We start from the raw sequence: 14,400 nt of genomic DNA on the forward strand, positions 1-14,400 counted from the left end.
AGACTCACAGCTGTAACGGCTGCCAAAGGTACTTCCACAAACTATTCACAGAAATACCTTATTTACTAGGGATGCAGCGCCATGACATTTCTGGCCGATACCAATATCTGATATTTTCCTTGCCCAAAAATCGATACCGATAACCGACAAACATTTTTAGCCACCGTTTAAGCATTCTAGTACAGTTCAGTTTGGTTAGACTGCTACGTCCATGTGTGTGTTAAGGCACTGCATCTCAGTGCAAGAGGCGTCACTACAGTCCCCGGTTTGAATCCAGGCTGTATCACACCCAGCCATGATTGGGAGTCCCATAGGGCAGTGAACAATTGGCCTAGCGTCGTCCAGGTTTGGCCGGGGTAGGCCGACATTGTAAATAAGAACTTGTTCTTAACTGACTTGCCTAGTTAAATAAAAGGTTACACACACACACCACACAATGAGCAAAAAGTTATTTTGTTGGCATTTACGTATGTCCCCATTACCAGTAAAACCTATTTATTTCACTTACTTGCTGTGCTGTTTCATTGTTCATTCGTTCAGTTGTTTCATTCTCGACCAAGATTAAATCATACATGTCAAGCAGTGAAGTTTCAGCTCTGTCTGTCCGTGGCCTCTCTTCCTCGGTGCGCACAATCACTGTGTACGTTTCCATCTTGTCCAGGTGTGTATGTAGCATTTCACGTAAACCCTGTTTCTTGTCTGCAACGAAGTAGCGGTCCTTGTACCAAGCATCGAGCACGGTGGCAACACAGTAAATAGGCTCAGAGAGAATGCCACCGAATCACTTGTTCACAGCCTCTCGTAGAGTACGCAAGTATTTTTTATCCTCCTTTGAAACTTCAAAATAGATCCAAACCACAGACATTGTGGGCTAGGTTAGGACTGCTGTGTTGCACGTGTAGCGCTGGATTATTTGTGGCATCATTACGCCATCTACCTACGTTATATAGGTATGCACGTCAGCTTTGACATCGGTTTTGCACATCGGTGTAAAACTATACATCAGGCCAATGCAGATGTTGGTATATTTTAGCTAATATCGGCCGATTCCGATATGCTTACCGACATATCGTGCATCCCTATTATTTACATACGTATTCAGACCCTTTGCCATGAGACTCAAAATTGAGGTCAGGTGCATCCTGTTTCTATTGATCATCCTTGAGATGTTTCTACAACTTGATTGGAGTCAACCTGTGGTAAATTCAATTGATTGAACATGACTTGGAAAGGCACACACATCTATATAAGGTTCCATAGTTTACAGTGCATGTCAGAGCAAAAACCATGCCATGAGGTCAAAGGTTTTATCCGTAGAGCTCCGAGACAGGATTGTGTCGAGGCACAGATCTGGGGAAGGGTACCAAAACATTCCTGCAGCATTGAAGGTGCCCAATAACACAGTGACCTCCATCGTTCTTCAATGGAAGAAGTTTGGAACCACCAAGACTCTTCTAGCGCTCGCCGCACTGAGAAATCATGGGAGAATGGCCTTGGTCAGGGAGGTGACCAAGAACCCAATGGTCACTCTGACAGAGCTCCAGTGTTCCTCTGTGGAGATGGGAGAACCTTCCAGAAAGACAACCATCTCTGCAGCACTCCACCAATCAGGCCTGCATGGTAGTGTGGCCAGACGGAAGCCACTTCTCTGTAAAAGGCACATGACATGCCAATTGGAGTTTGACAAAAGGCACCTAAAGGACTATGACCATGAGAAACAACATTTCCTGGTCTGATGAAACCAATATTGAACTCTTTGACCTGAATGCCAAGCGTCAAATCTGGATGAAACCTGGCACCATCCCTACGGTGAAGCATGGTGGTGGTAGCATCATGCTGAGGGGATGCTTTTCATCAGCAGGGACTGGGAGACTAGTGAGGATCAAGGGAAAGATGAACGGAGCAAAGTACAGAGAGATCCTTGATGAAAACCCGCTCCAGAGCGCTCAGGACAGACTGGGGTGAGCGTTCACCTTCCAACGGGACAATGACCCTAAGCACACAGCCAAGACAATGCAGGAGTGACTTCAGGACAAGTCTCTGAATGTCCTTGAGTGGCACAGCCAGAGCCTGGACTTGAACCCGATCTAATATCTCTGGAGAGACTTGAAAATAGATGTGTAACAACACTCCCCATCTAACTTGACAGAGCTTGAGAGAATCTGCAGAGAAGAATGGGGAAAAACTCCCCAAATACAGGTGTGACAAGCTTGTAACGTCACACCCGAAAAGACTCGAGGCTATAATTGCTGTAAAAGGTGCTTATACAAAGTACTGAGTAAAGGGTCTGAATACTTTAAAGTCCATTTTAGAATAAGTCTGTAACATTACAAAATGTAGAAAAAGTGAAGGGGTCTGTGTCCTTTCCGAATGCACTGTACATACTGAACAAAAATATTTTATTTTTTACTGAGTTACAGTTCATATAAGGAAATCAGTCAAAATTAAATTGGGCCCTAATCTATGGTTTTCCCATGACTGGGAATGGGTGCAGCAATGGGTGAGCCTTGGAGAGCATAGGCCCACCCTCTTGGCAGCCAGGCCACACCAATCAGAACAAGGTTTTCACCACAAAAGGGCTTCATTACAGACATAAATATCCCCACGCCCCTCAGACGATCCCGCAGGTGAAGAAGACGGATGTGGAAGTCCTGGGCTGGCGTGGTTTCACGTGGTCTGCGGTTGTGAGGCTGGATGGACATACTGCTAAATACTCTAAAACAACGTTGGAGGAAGCTTATGGTAGAGAAATATTTCATTAAATTCTCTGGCAACAGCTCTGGTGGACATTCCTGCAGTAAAAATGCAAATTGCATGCTACCTCAAAACTTCTGTGGCATTGTGTTGTGTGATAAAACTGCACATTTTAAAGTGGCCATTTATTGTCCCAGCACAAGGTGCCCATGTCTAATGATCATGCGATTTAATCAGTTTCTTGATATCCCACACCTGTCAGGTGGACGGTTTATCTTTGCAGCGGAGAAATGGTCACTAACAGGGATGTGAACATGTTTATATTTTTGTTCGGTGTATATTCATATTCCTGACTCTGACGTTGCTCATTCTGACATGTCTTAATGTCTTGTTCTTGTGTATTGTTGTTGTACTATTAGATATTCCTATTAGAGCTAGACATAAGCGTTTTGCTGCACCTGCGATAACGTAGGCAAAACCTTGATTTGATCATTTATGAAACCGTTGACGGAGGGCAGACTCAAGATAGCCAATTACACTGAAATTACATTAGCTTCCTATTGCATACACAGCTCTGTTTCAGAGGGGTATGAAAGGGTGAGAAAGTGTGCCAAAGTGTGCCAATGATCTATCTGCTCTAAAGTTCGATCAAACTGAAAGAAGATTACCCAACAAAAGCATGTCCTCCAAGAAGTCTCTAAATGGAAGCACTTTGGAAACAAGTCAATCAGGACTCTGTGTGTGTGTGTATGTGCATATGTGTATAAGAATCGCTGCCTAGATCAGTGAATTTCATTATTCATTTGTGAAGGAGTTAAGGCAAGGCACAGCCTGAAAGAACTAATTAAAACCCATTTAAATGAGCTTTCTTTCCCTGTGGAGTCTATAATGAGGCAACCTGCAACAACAGCTTCATCAAACTTCTCACATCTCCACTGTTGTGGGTCTATTAAGCAGCTCTACACATCTGAGATGGCATGGGTGGGAGTAATATGGAGAAAATGCCACTGGTTGTGCTTTGGGAACTATAAGCAGGTGATAAGAGATAGGAAGGAGGAGGAGAGGGTGAGTGGATCAAACTACCCCTTGACAGTCAACTCACGCCTCATCCCTCCCTCCTTCCTTCTCTCCTTGAACTTTTTTCCTTTGACATTCGCAGAACAAGAGGTTGGCTTAATAGTCCCCTGGTGTTACTTAAACACACCACTCAGATATGAAGGATAGGAGAGTTGGAGTCAGAGTTCAAATGACCAGAGTACTCGGAGCAAATGATTCCATTAACTCCAAGCCAGGGGAGCAGCCCTCGGCACACGCACACTTTAATAATTTTATTGGACGATTTACACTAAATTGAATTAACAGTTCCAGGACCTTCATAGCGGGGTCTAGCTGTAAGGAAGACTGCGTTCAGGGCCAAGGTTATTATGGTAAACTAAAATAAGCTAAATGAAAAATAATTATGAAAAAGCTAATATAGTAAACTGAAAAAAAAAAAAAAAAAAAAAACTATACAGAAACTATTATCGTTGACTCCAAAACTATGAATTAATGAGTTTTCAAGCTTCTGAATCTGGCGGGTCACATTCAGATTAACGTTTATAATTTAAAGGTCAACTCAGTGAGATGATGAGCAGCACCGCATATATTGGGCACGTTCGAGTGGTAAGGCTAAAGCAACTAACCGTAGACAAAGGTGGAGGTGTGAAGTCGGGTGGGAGGTGCATCTGCGACAGTTGGACACAAACGTGGTTTTTCAACAGCAGGGCTCAGATCAACATGGTAGTGTTGCCATTGTTTCAAAAAAAATGTTTTCTTTTTAACATTGAAATAAAGATGTATCTAACCCCTTTATCACACACTCAAACAACTGAAATCATATTATATTGTGTGTACGTTGTATTATCACTTTGTGAGAGAGCCTCAAAATGTAACATTTATTTGAATATATCCAGTGTACACATAAATCGCGGCAAATTATTTCCCGTTTCAGTCATGTATTTGGTCACGTTAGTGTGGGTCAAATGAAAACACCTTAAGGATTAGTTGACAATAGAGCCTCCCACAATGCAGGCGATGGCTGCAGGATGAAGTAGGTGAAGCATACCTCCATGCCTGCAGCTTGTTGACAAAACTGTCTCTAGAAGCGAACTGCATTGCACCCATTGCACCCTGGGAGTTGAAATTCACTCAGAATTGCAGTATGCTGTGTAAAATCCATTGTAGAGAATATTGGAATATAGAAGACTCAAAAATTTGTTTCAGTGGTTTTTTCCCCCATGTAATTCTGGAACTAAACTATTTATTTAATACATTCAAGCTTTAATGAATAATAAATCTTAGGTCATTTGACCCAATATTATGGCCTAACATGAGACAATTAACACTGATATGTATCAAATTACATTTTAAAACAGTTTAGATGTTCCTATAAATTACTTTGTATGCTCCGAGTTTCTGATAGTTATTTTTTAAGAGCTTTGCACACCTTGAAAATTATTCAAGCGCTGTCAAGTTTGTTGTTGATCATTGCTAGACAGCCATTTTCAAGTTTTGCCAAAGATTGTCAAGCCAATTTAAGTCAAAACTGTAATTAGGCCACTCCGGAATATTCAATGTCGTCTTGGCATGCAACTCCAGTGTAGATTTGGCCATGTGTTTTTGGTTGTTGTCCGGCTGAAAGGTACATTTGTGTAACGGTCTGTTGGAAAACAGACCGAACCAGGTTTTACTCTAGGATTTTGCCTGTGTTTAGCTCTATTCTGTTTTTTATAATAAAAAAAACTCCCTAGTCCTTGCAGATGACAATTAACTCTGTCAATTAGATTAGTATTGTGGGGTAACTACAATGTTGTTGATCCATCCTCAGTTTTCTCCTATCACAGACATTACACTCTGTTTAGAAGTCACCATTGAGCTCATGAGCAGTTTCCTTCCTGTCCGGCAACTGAATTAGGAAGGACACCTGTATCTTTGTAGTGACTGGGTGTATTGATACACCATCAAAATTGTAATTAATAACTTCACCACGCTCAAATGGATATTCAATGTCTGCTTTTTTACCCATCTACCAATAGATGTCTTTCTTTGCGAAGCATTGGAAAACCTCCCTGGTCTTTGTGGTTGAATCAGTGCTTGAAATTCACTCTTCGACTGAGGGGACCTTACAAATAATTGTATGTGTAGAGTACAGAGATTATTATTGTCAAATCCCATCTTTGCTTCTTTCCAGAATAACTTTATCCTGGTTTTCCACTTACCATCACTTCCATATTCTGTTGTGGCTCCTGGAATCCATGGACCGTCAGCTTCCGAAGTACTGGGAGGAAAATGTAAACAATGACCTTTAGACACAAGTCAATCAGAACTGTGTGTGTGTGTGTGTGGTTGTGTGTGTGTGTGTGTGTGCATGAATGATTCCAGTTACCTTTAAGTGACAGTAGAGTCCTCTCCAGTGAGCTGAGGGCATGGGCCTGATCCACGGCTAGGACTTGCTGGAGGAAGCAGTCTGTGTGGTGGCTCCACAGGGAGCAGGCAAAGCTGTAGATGCCCGACGCCAGCTGCAACACACACAAAACTCAATTAAATAAGACTCCTTAGCCTGGGTCAATCAATGTGTGTGAGTATGAGAATGTGATCGAGCCACAGGTGCAATTTGGCATTCGAAGGCAGGGTTATTGTTCTCTCCATGAGATTACCCCGGAGCAATAAATTGTAGTTTTCCTAAATTACTTTTTCTTGTAATGGCAACACAGTCTGTCAATTTCTAAACTATTGCTTTGTCATTTATTCTAGAATCATAAGGGACTGACATTCCATATAACTTAACTGTTACTGTGACTTGGCATATTAAACTGCAGAATGAGAATCCTCTGAGGTTGATTGTTGTACAAGAAAAACAATGCCATTAAAAACTAACTTTGTGCGCTCCCTCTTTGGTGAGAAGTGAGAGAAGCTCTGTGAGATGATGGAGCAGAAAAAACAAGACTGTGGAGAAGACAAATGGCTGAATTGGGGAATGAGCCAATGAGATTAAGCAAAGTGACTGAAGTGATTTATCCTCTAACACAGCCAAAGACACTATTGTTATCATTCCAGCACATCTCCACAGAAACAATTCATGATAAATCTCCATGCTAACAACAAATCCCTCCGTTTGGCCTGAGGGAGAGAAGAACCCCAAACAGGGCAGGACAACAACATTGACAGTTTTCTAAAGTGCGAAGTTGATGTGAAGTGTCTTTAAATGAAATTGTGATCCAAAATATCCAGCAATTCAAGGCTCCACGTCTACAAATGAGATGTCTGACTCATTTGATCTAGTGTTTGTTTGATGGTTATTTTTATTGTGGCTGACATGTCTAAGGTTCAAGTGACGACTCGGAGGAGTATTCCATCTTTAAAATGACAGTCTCGGTTCAACACACACACACATTTCAGTCAAAGTAATGTTGATGGGATTTCTTTAACAATTTCTTAATGCAAACCCTAAAGAGCATGAAGGTGACTTCAAAAGAGATGTGACTCAATATATCAAATGTTTACATCCAGTGTGGTTTGATATATACAGTGCCTTCGGAAAGTATTCAGACCACTTGACTTTTTCTTGTTTAAGTAACAGCCATACTCTAAAATAGATTAAATTACATGTTTTTTATCATCAATCTACACACAATACCACATAATGACAAAGTGAAAAGACATTTTTGCTATCCACCCTGCCAAACTGAGCAATCGGGGGAGAAGGGCCTTGGTCAGGGAGGTGACCAAGAACCCGATGGTCACTGATAGAGCTCCAGAGTTCCTTTCTAGAAGGACAACCATCTCTGCAGTAGTCCACCAATTAGGCCTTTATGGTAGAATGTCCAGACGGAAGCCACTCCTCAGTAAAAAGGCACATGACAGCCCGCCTGGAGTTTGCCAAATGGCACCTAAAGGACTCTCAGACCATGAGAAACAAGATTATCTGGTCTGATGAAACCAAGACTGAACTCCTTGGCCTGAATGCCAAGTGCCATTTCTGGAGGAAACCCAGCACCATCCCTACGGTGAAGCATGGTGGTGGCGGCATCATGCAGTTGGGATGTTTTTCAGTGGCAGGGACTGGGATACTAGTCAGGATGTAGGGAAAGATGAAAGGAGCATAGTACAGAGAGATCCTTGATTGAAAACCTGCCGCAGAGCACTCAAGACCTCAGACTGGGGTGAGAGTTCAACTTCCAACAGCCAAGACAACGCAGGAGTAGCTTCGGGGACAAGTCTCTGAATGTCCTCGAGTTCCCCAGCGTGAGCCCAGCTTGAACCCTATCAAACATCTCTGGAGAGACCTGAAAATAGCTGTACAGCGATGCACCCCATCCAACCTGACAGAGCTTGAGAGGATCTGCAGAAGAATGTGAGAAACTCCCCAAATACAGGTGTGCCAAGCATGTAGCGCCAAACCCAAGAAGACTTGAGGCTGTAATCGGTGCCAAAGGTTATTTAACAAAGTACTGAGTAAAGGGTCTGAATACTTATGTAAATGTGAGAGTTTATTTTATCTTTAATAAATGTTCAAAAATGGGGGGGGGGGGGAGAATCCATTTTCAGAATAAGGCTGTATCAATACAAAATGTGGAAAAGTCAAGGGGTCTGAATATTTCCAAATGCTCTGTTCAGTGCAGTGGAAAAGTTACTCTCCTTTCTGATTCTGTTTTTGCATATTTTTTATACTGAATGTTAATCAGATCTTCAACCAAAACCTAATATTAGATAAAGGGAACCTAAGTTTACAAAAAAAGTATACTTATTGTATTTATTTAATTATCAAAAGTTAACATCCAATTCCCCTGTGTGAAAAAGTAATTGCCTTAAACTCAATAACTGGTTGTGCCACCTTTAACTGCAATGACTGCAGCCAAATGCTTCCTGTCGTTGTTGATCCGTCTCTCACATCGCTGTGGAGGGATTTTGGCCCACTCTTGCACGCAGAACTACTTGAACTCAGCCACATTTGTGGGTTTTCAAGCATGAACTGCTCATTTCAAATCCTGCCACAACATCTCAACTGTGAATAGGTCTGGACTTTGACTAGGCCATTCCAAAACTTGAAACTCGTTGCTTTTTAACCATTTGCATGTATGGTTGATTTGTGTGTTTTGGATCATTGTCTTGCCCAGCTGCTCTTCAGCTTCAGCTCACAGGATGACCTGACATTCTCATGAGAAATTCTCTGATAAAGAGCAGAAATCATGGTTCCTTCAATTAAGACAAGTTATCCAGGTCCTGAGGCAGCAAAGCATCCCCAAACCACCACACAACCATGCTTGACCGTTGGAATAAGGGGTCCTATTATGCCTGGTGAAAACCAAAACACTGAATTCCACAGTAAAAACCTTTTAGCAACGGTCAAGCACGGTGGTGGAAGTGTGATGGTTTGGGGATGCTTTGCTGCCTCGGGACTTGGACGACTGCATGCCAGAGTGGGCCATAATTCCTCCACAGTGATGTGAGAGACTGATCAACAACTTCAGGAAGCATTTGGTTCCAGTCATTGCATCAAAAGGTGGCACAACAAGTTACTGAGTATAAGGGGGCAATTATTTTTCACACAGGGGAATAAATTGCATAAGTGTTAATTAAATAAGTATATCTTTTTTTTTAACTCAGGTTCCCTTTATCTAATATTATGTTTTGGTTGAATATCTGATCAAATGGCAAATACTTTTTCACGGGACTGTAGCTTTGTCCTGTACAATGGACAGCATTGTCTCCATCTTATTCAGAACATTTGTGTGTTCTCTGGTGCCTCTAGGGCAGTTGAGGACTTAAAGGTTGAATGAATTTTATGAGAATTGCAACTTTTTGGATTAAATGTAAATCATTTTTTGGTGTTTGAAGCTGCAGTGTTGATTCTGTAACTTGTAGTTTATTACATTTTTTTATTGGTCAACTTGAATTTGTTGTGTTGCTGTCCTGAAGGGACAATTGTAAATGAGACCCTGGTCTCAACGGGTTCCTCTGAATAAATAAAAGTTCAATAAAAACCTTCAAAAGAGAGTAAACTGAACACTAAATTAACAAAACATCAAGCACTGCTTTGGTGCCATCAAACCGCATATACATATATAAGGTTTCAATGGTGAAACATAAGAGTAATTTGAATAATTCATTGAGATTAGAGGTCGACCGATTAATTGGAATGGCCGATTAATTGGGGCCGATTTCGAGATGTCAAAACAATCGGGAATCGCTATAGGAACGGTGGGTTAACTGCCTCGTTCAGGGGCAGAACGACAGATTTTCACCTTGTCAGCTCCAGGGAACCAATCTTGCAACCTTACTGTTAACTAGTTCTACGCAATAGACTGCCTGTTACGCAAATGCAGTAAGCCAAGGTAAGGTGCTAGTTAGCATTAAACTTATATTATAAAAAACAATCAATCATAATCACTAGGTAATAATCATATGGTTGATGATATTACTAGATATTGTCTAGCGTGTCCTGCGTTGCATATAATCTGACTGAGCATACAAGCATACAAGTATCTAAGTATCTGACTGAGCGGTGGTAGGCAGAAGCAGGCGCGTAAACATTCATTCAAACAGCACTTTTGTGCGTTTTGCCAGCAGCCCTTTGTTGTGCGTCAAGCATTGCGCTGTTTATGACTTCAAGCCTATCAACTCCCGAGATGAGGCTGGTGTAACCAAAGTGAAATGGCTAGCTAGTTAGCGCGCACTAATAGCGCTTCAAAGGTCACTCGCTCTGAGCCTTCTAGTAGTTGTTCCCCTTGCTCTGCATGGGTAACACTGCTTCGATGGTGGCTGTTGTCGTTGTGTTGCTGGTTGGAGCCCAGGGAGGAGCGAGGAGAGGGACGGAAGCTATACTGTTAAACTGGCAATACTAAAGTGCCTATAAGAACATCCAATAGTCTAAGGTTAATGAAATACAAATGGTATAGAGGGAAATAGTCCTATAATAACTATAACCTAAAACTTTGTTAGCCTTCTTACATAGCACATATTGCACTTTTACTTTATTCTCCAACACTTTGTTTTTGCAATATTTAAACCAAATTGAACATGTTTCATTATTTATTTGAGGCTAAATTGATTTTATTGATGTATTATATTAAGTTAAAATAAGTGTTCATTCATTATTATTATTATTTTGTCTGTACATTATAACTTGAAGCTATTTTATCGCCCCCAGAAACCTCCTTTTACTCTCTGTTCCAGACGTTCTAGACGACCAATTCTCACTGCTTTTAGCCGTACCCTTATCCTACTCCTCCTCCTTTCCTCTGGTGATGTAGAGGTGAATCCAGGCCCTGCAGTGCCTAGCTCCACTCCTATTCCCCAGGGGCTCTCTTTTGATGACTTCTGTAACCGTATTAGCCTTGGTTTCATGCATGTTAACATTAGAAGCCTCCTCTCTAAGTTTGTTTTATTCACTGCTTTAGCACACTCTGCCAACCCGGATGTTCTAGCTGTCTGAATCCTGGCTTAGGAAGACCACAAAAAATTCTGAAATTTTCATCCCAAACTACAACATTTTCAGACAACTGCCAAAGGGGGAGGTGTTGCAATCTACTGCAAAGAAAGCCTGCAGAGTTCTGTCCTACTATCCAGGTCTGTACCCAAACAATTTGAACTTCTACTTTTAAAAATCCACCTCTCTAAAAACAAGTCTCTCACTGTTGCTGCATGCTATAGACCACCCTCTGCCCCCAGCTGTGCTCTGGACACCATATGTGAACTGATTGCCCCCCCATCTATCTTCAGAGCTCGTGCTGCTAGGTGACCTAAACTGGAACATGCTTAACACCCCAGCCATCCTACATTCTAAACTTGATGCGCTCAATCTCACACAAATTATCAATGAACCTACCAGGTACCTCCCCAAAGTTGTAAACACGGGCACCCTCACAGATATCATCCTAACCAACTTGCCCTCTAAATACACCTCCTGCTGTCTTCAACCAAGATCTCAGCAATCACTGCCTCATTACCTGCATCCGTAATGGGTCAGCGGTCAAACGACCTCCACGCATCACTGTCAAACGCTCCCTGAAACACTTCAGCGAGCAGACCTTTCGAATCGACCTGGCCCGGGTATCCTGGAAGGATATTGACCTCATTCCGTCAGTAGAAGATGCCAGGTTATTCTTTAAACGTGGTTTCCTCATAATCTTAAATAAACATGTCCCGTTCAAAAAATTTAGAACCAGGAACAGATATAGCCCGTAGTTCACTCCAGACCTGACTGCCCTTGACCAGCACAAAAACATCCTGTGGAGTACTGCATTAGCATCGAATAGTCCCCGCGAGATGCAACTTTTCAGGGACGTTAGGAACAAATATACACATGCAGTTAGGAAAGCAAAGGCTAGCTTTTTCAAACAGAATTTTTCATCCTGCAGCACAAACTCCAAAAAGTTCTGGAACACTGTAAAGTCCATGGAGAATAAGAGCACCTCCTCCCAGCTGCCCACTGCACTGAGGATAGGAAACACTGTCACCACCGATAAATCCACTATAATTGAGAATTTCAAGAAGCATTTTTCTGCTGCTGGCCATGCTTTCCACCTGGCTACCCCTACCACGGTCAACAGCACTGCACCCCCACAGCAACTCGCCCAAGCCTTCCCCATTTCTCCTTCTCCCAAATCCAGTCAGCTGTTGTTCTGAAAGAGCTGCAAAATCTGGACCCCTACAAATCAGCCGGGCTAGACAATCTGGACCCTTTCTTTCTAAAAAATTACCTGCCAAAATTGTTGCAACCCCTATTACTAGCCTGTTCAACCTCTCTTTGTTGTCGTCTGAGATTCCCAAATATTGGAAAGCAGCTGCGGTCATCCCCCTCTTCAAAGGGGGGGGACACTCTTGACCCAAACTGTTACAGACCTATATCTATCCTACCCTGCCTTTCTAAGGTCTTCGACAGCCAAGTCAACAAGCAGATTACCGACCATTTCGAATCCCACCATACCCTCTCTACTATGCAATCTGGTTTCAGAGCTGGTCATGGGTACACGCTCAAGGTCATAAACGATATCTTAACCGCCATCGATAAGAAACAATACTGTGCAGCCATATTCATTGATCTGGCCAAGGCTTTCGACTCTGTCAATCACCACATCATCATCGGCAGACTCAACAGCCTTGGTTTCTCAAATGATCGCCTCGCCTGATTCACCAACTACTTCTCTGATAGAGTTCAGTGTGTCAAATCGGAGGGTCTGCTTTCCGGACCTCTAGTCTCTATGGGGGTGCCACAGGGTTCAATTCGTGGACCGACTCTCTTCTCTGTATATATAAATGATGTCGCTCTTGCTGCTGATGAGTCTCTGATCCACCTCTACGCAGACGAAACCATTCTGTATACTTCTGGCCCTTCTTTGGACACTGTGTTAACAACCCTCCAGGCAAGGTTTAATGCCATACAACTCTCCTTCCATGGCCTCTAATTGCTCGTATGTGTCGAACTGCTTTGCTTTATCTTGGCCAGGTCGCAATTGTAAATGAGAACTTCTCAACTTGCCTACCTGGTTAAATAAAGGTGAAAAAAAAATATATATATATATATATATATATATATATATATTGTTGTAAATAAATAAAAATCGGCCGATTAATCGGTATCAGCTTTTTTGGTCCGCCAATAATCGGCATCGGCGTTGAAAAATCATTATTGGTCGACCTCTAATTGAGATAATGCAATTTTACGTTCACCATCGGTAATACGAGTTCGCGATTCCACAGATCAGAGTAAACAAAACTCAGATTTTTAAAAACAACAAAGTATTACATTAATAAGAATGCTGAATGTTTTATTCCCGCTCATCCCTCCATTCCGTTTTCGAGCAACAAGGTATGGAATATCAAAGCCCCAAACAAGGTCACATCCATCCAGACACTCGTTCATCATGGTGAGTTTGTGTGTGCGTGTTCCTGACACTCGTTTATCACGCCATGCTCAATCCCTCCTACCTGTCAGTCACAAGACGAACAAAAGGGCCTTCAGAGGATCAGAGAGAAAGAGAGGGGCCAGACCGATTGGGAGAGGCATAAGAGAGAGGAGAAAAGATGTATGGAGAAAAAAGAAGAGGTGTATAGAGACAGAAATAGAAGAGAATCGAGGATGGAGAGAGAGGATGACAGAGAGGCGAAGGACATAATGGGTCTCTGTCATCAATGAATTTGAATGAAGTTAGCCCGCCTGTCGAATAATACATGTATTTGATACAAAAGAGGCCTGTTCTCCACGGAAGGCAAGAAGCCTCATTATTCAAACACTGGCACAGATAAAAGCTTTTAATACTTTTTAAGGCCTCTTTCCCACCCCCACTCAATCTCATTCTGTCGTTCCCTCTTTCATTCTGCAAAAACACAGACAAACATCTCTTCAATCCACCTGCTGCTAACATACACTACCACTTTGGGGTCACTTAGAAATGTCCACGTTTTTGAAAGAAAAGCACCTTTTTTGTCCATTAAACTAACATCAAATTGATCAGAAATACAGTATAGACATTGTTAATGTTGTAAATGACTATTGTAGCTCGAAACGGCCAATTATTTATGGAATATCTACATAGGTGTACAGAGGCCCATTATCAGCAACAATCACTCCTGTGTTCCAATGGGACGATGTGTTATCTAATCCAAGTTTACCATTTTAAAAGGCTAATTGATCATTAGAAAACCCCTTTGCAATTATGTTAGCAC

The 14,400-nt window shown here is 42.1% G+C and overlaps 1 protein-coding gene across 3 annotated transcripts in view; it reads right to left on the reverse strand.

Moving 5' to 3' along the window:
• Positions 1-14,400, reverse strand: part of ipo11 (importin 11) — a 233,640-nt gene that overhangs the window by 169,628 nt on the left and 49,612 nt on the right. For all 3 annotated transcript variants that reach the window (XM_036980135.2, XM_021606535.3, XM_090237953.1), the window contains 2 exons: positions 6,119-6,251; positions 5,952-6,010 (listed from right to left, as the gene is read on the reverse strand). In XM_036980135.2, coding sequence (XP_036836030.1) covers positions 5,952-6,010; positions 6,119-6,251 — 192 coding nt within the window. The remainder of the gene's footprint in view (positions 1-5,951; positions 6,011-6,118; positions 6,252-14,400) is intronic.

This window comes from Oncorhynchus mykiss, chromosome 6 (genome assembly GCF_057628025.1).
Source record: "Oncorhynchus mykiss isolate SJ-2025 chromosome 6, ASM5762802v1, whole genome shotgun sequence".
NCBI classification, from domain to species: Eukaryota; Metazoa; Chordata; class Actinopteri; order Salmoniformes; family Salmonidae; genus Oncorhynchus; species Oncorhynchus mykiss.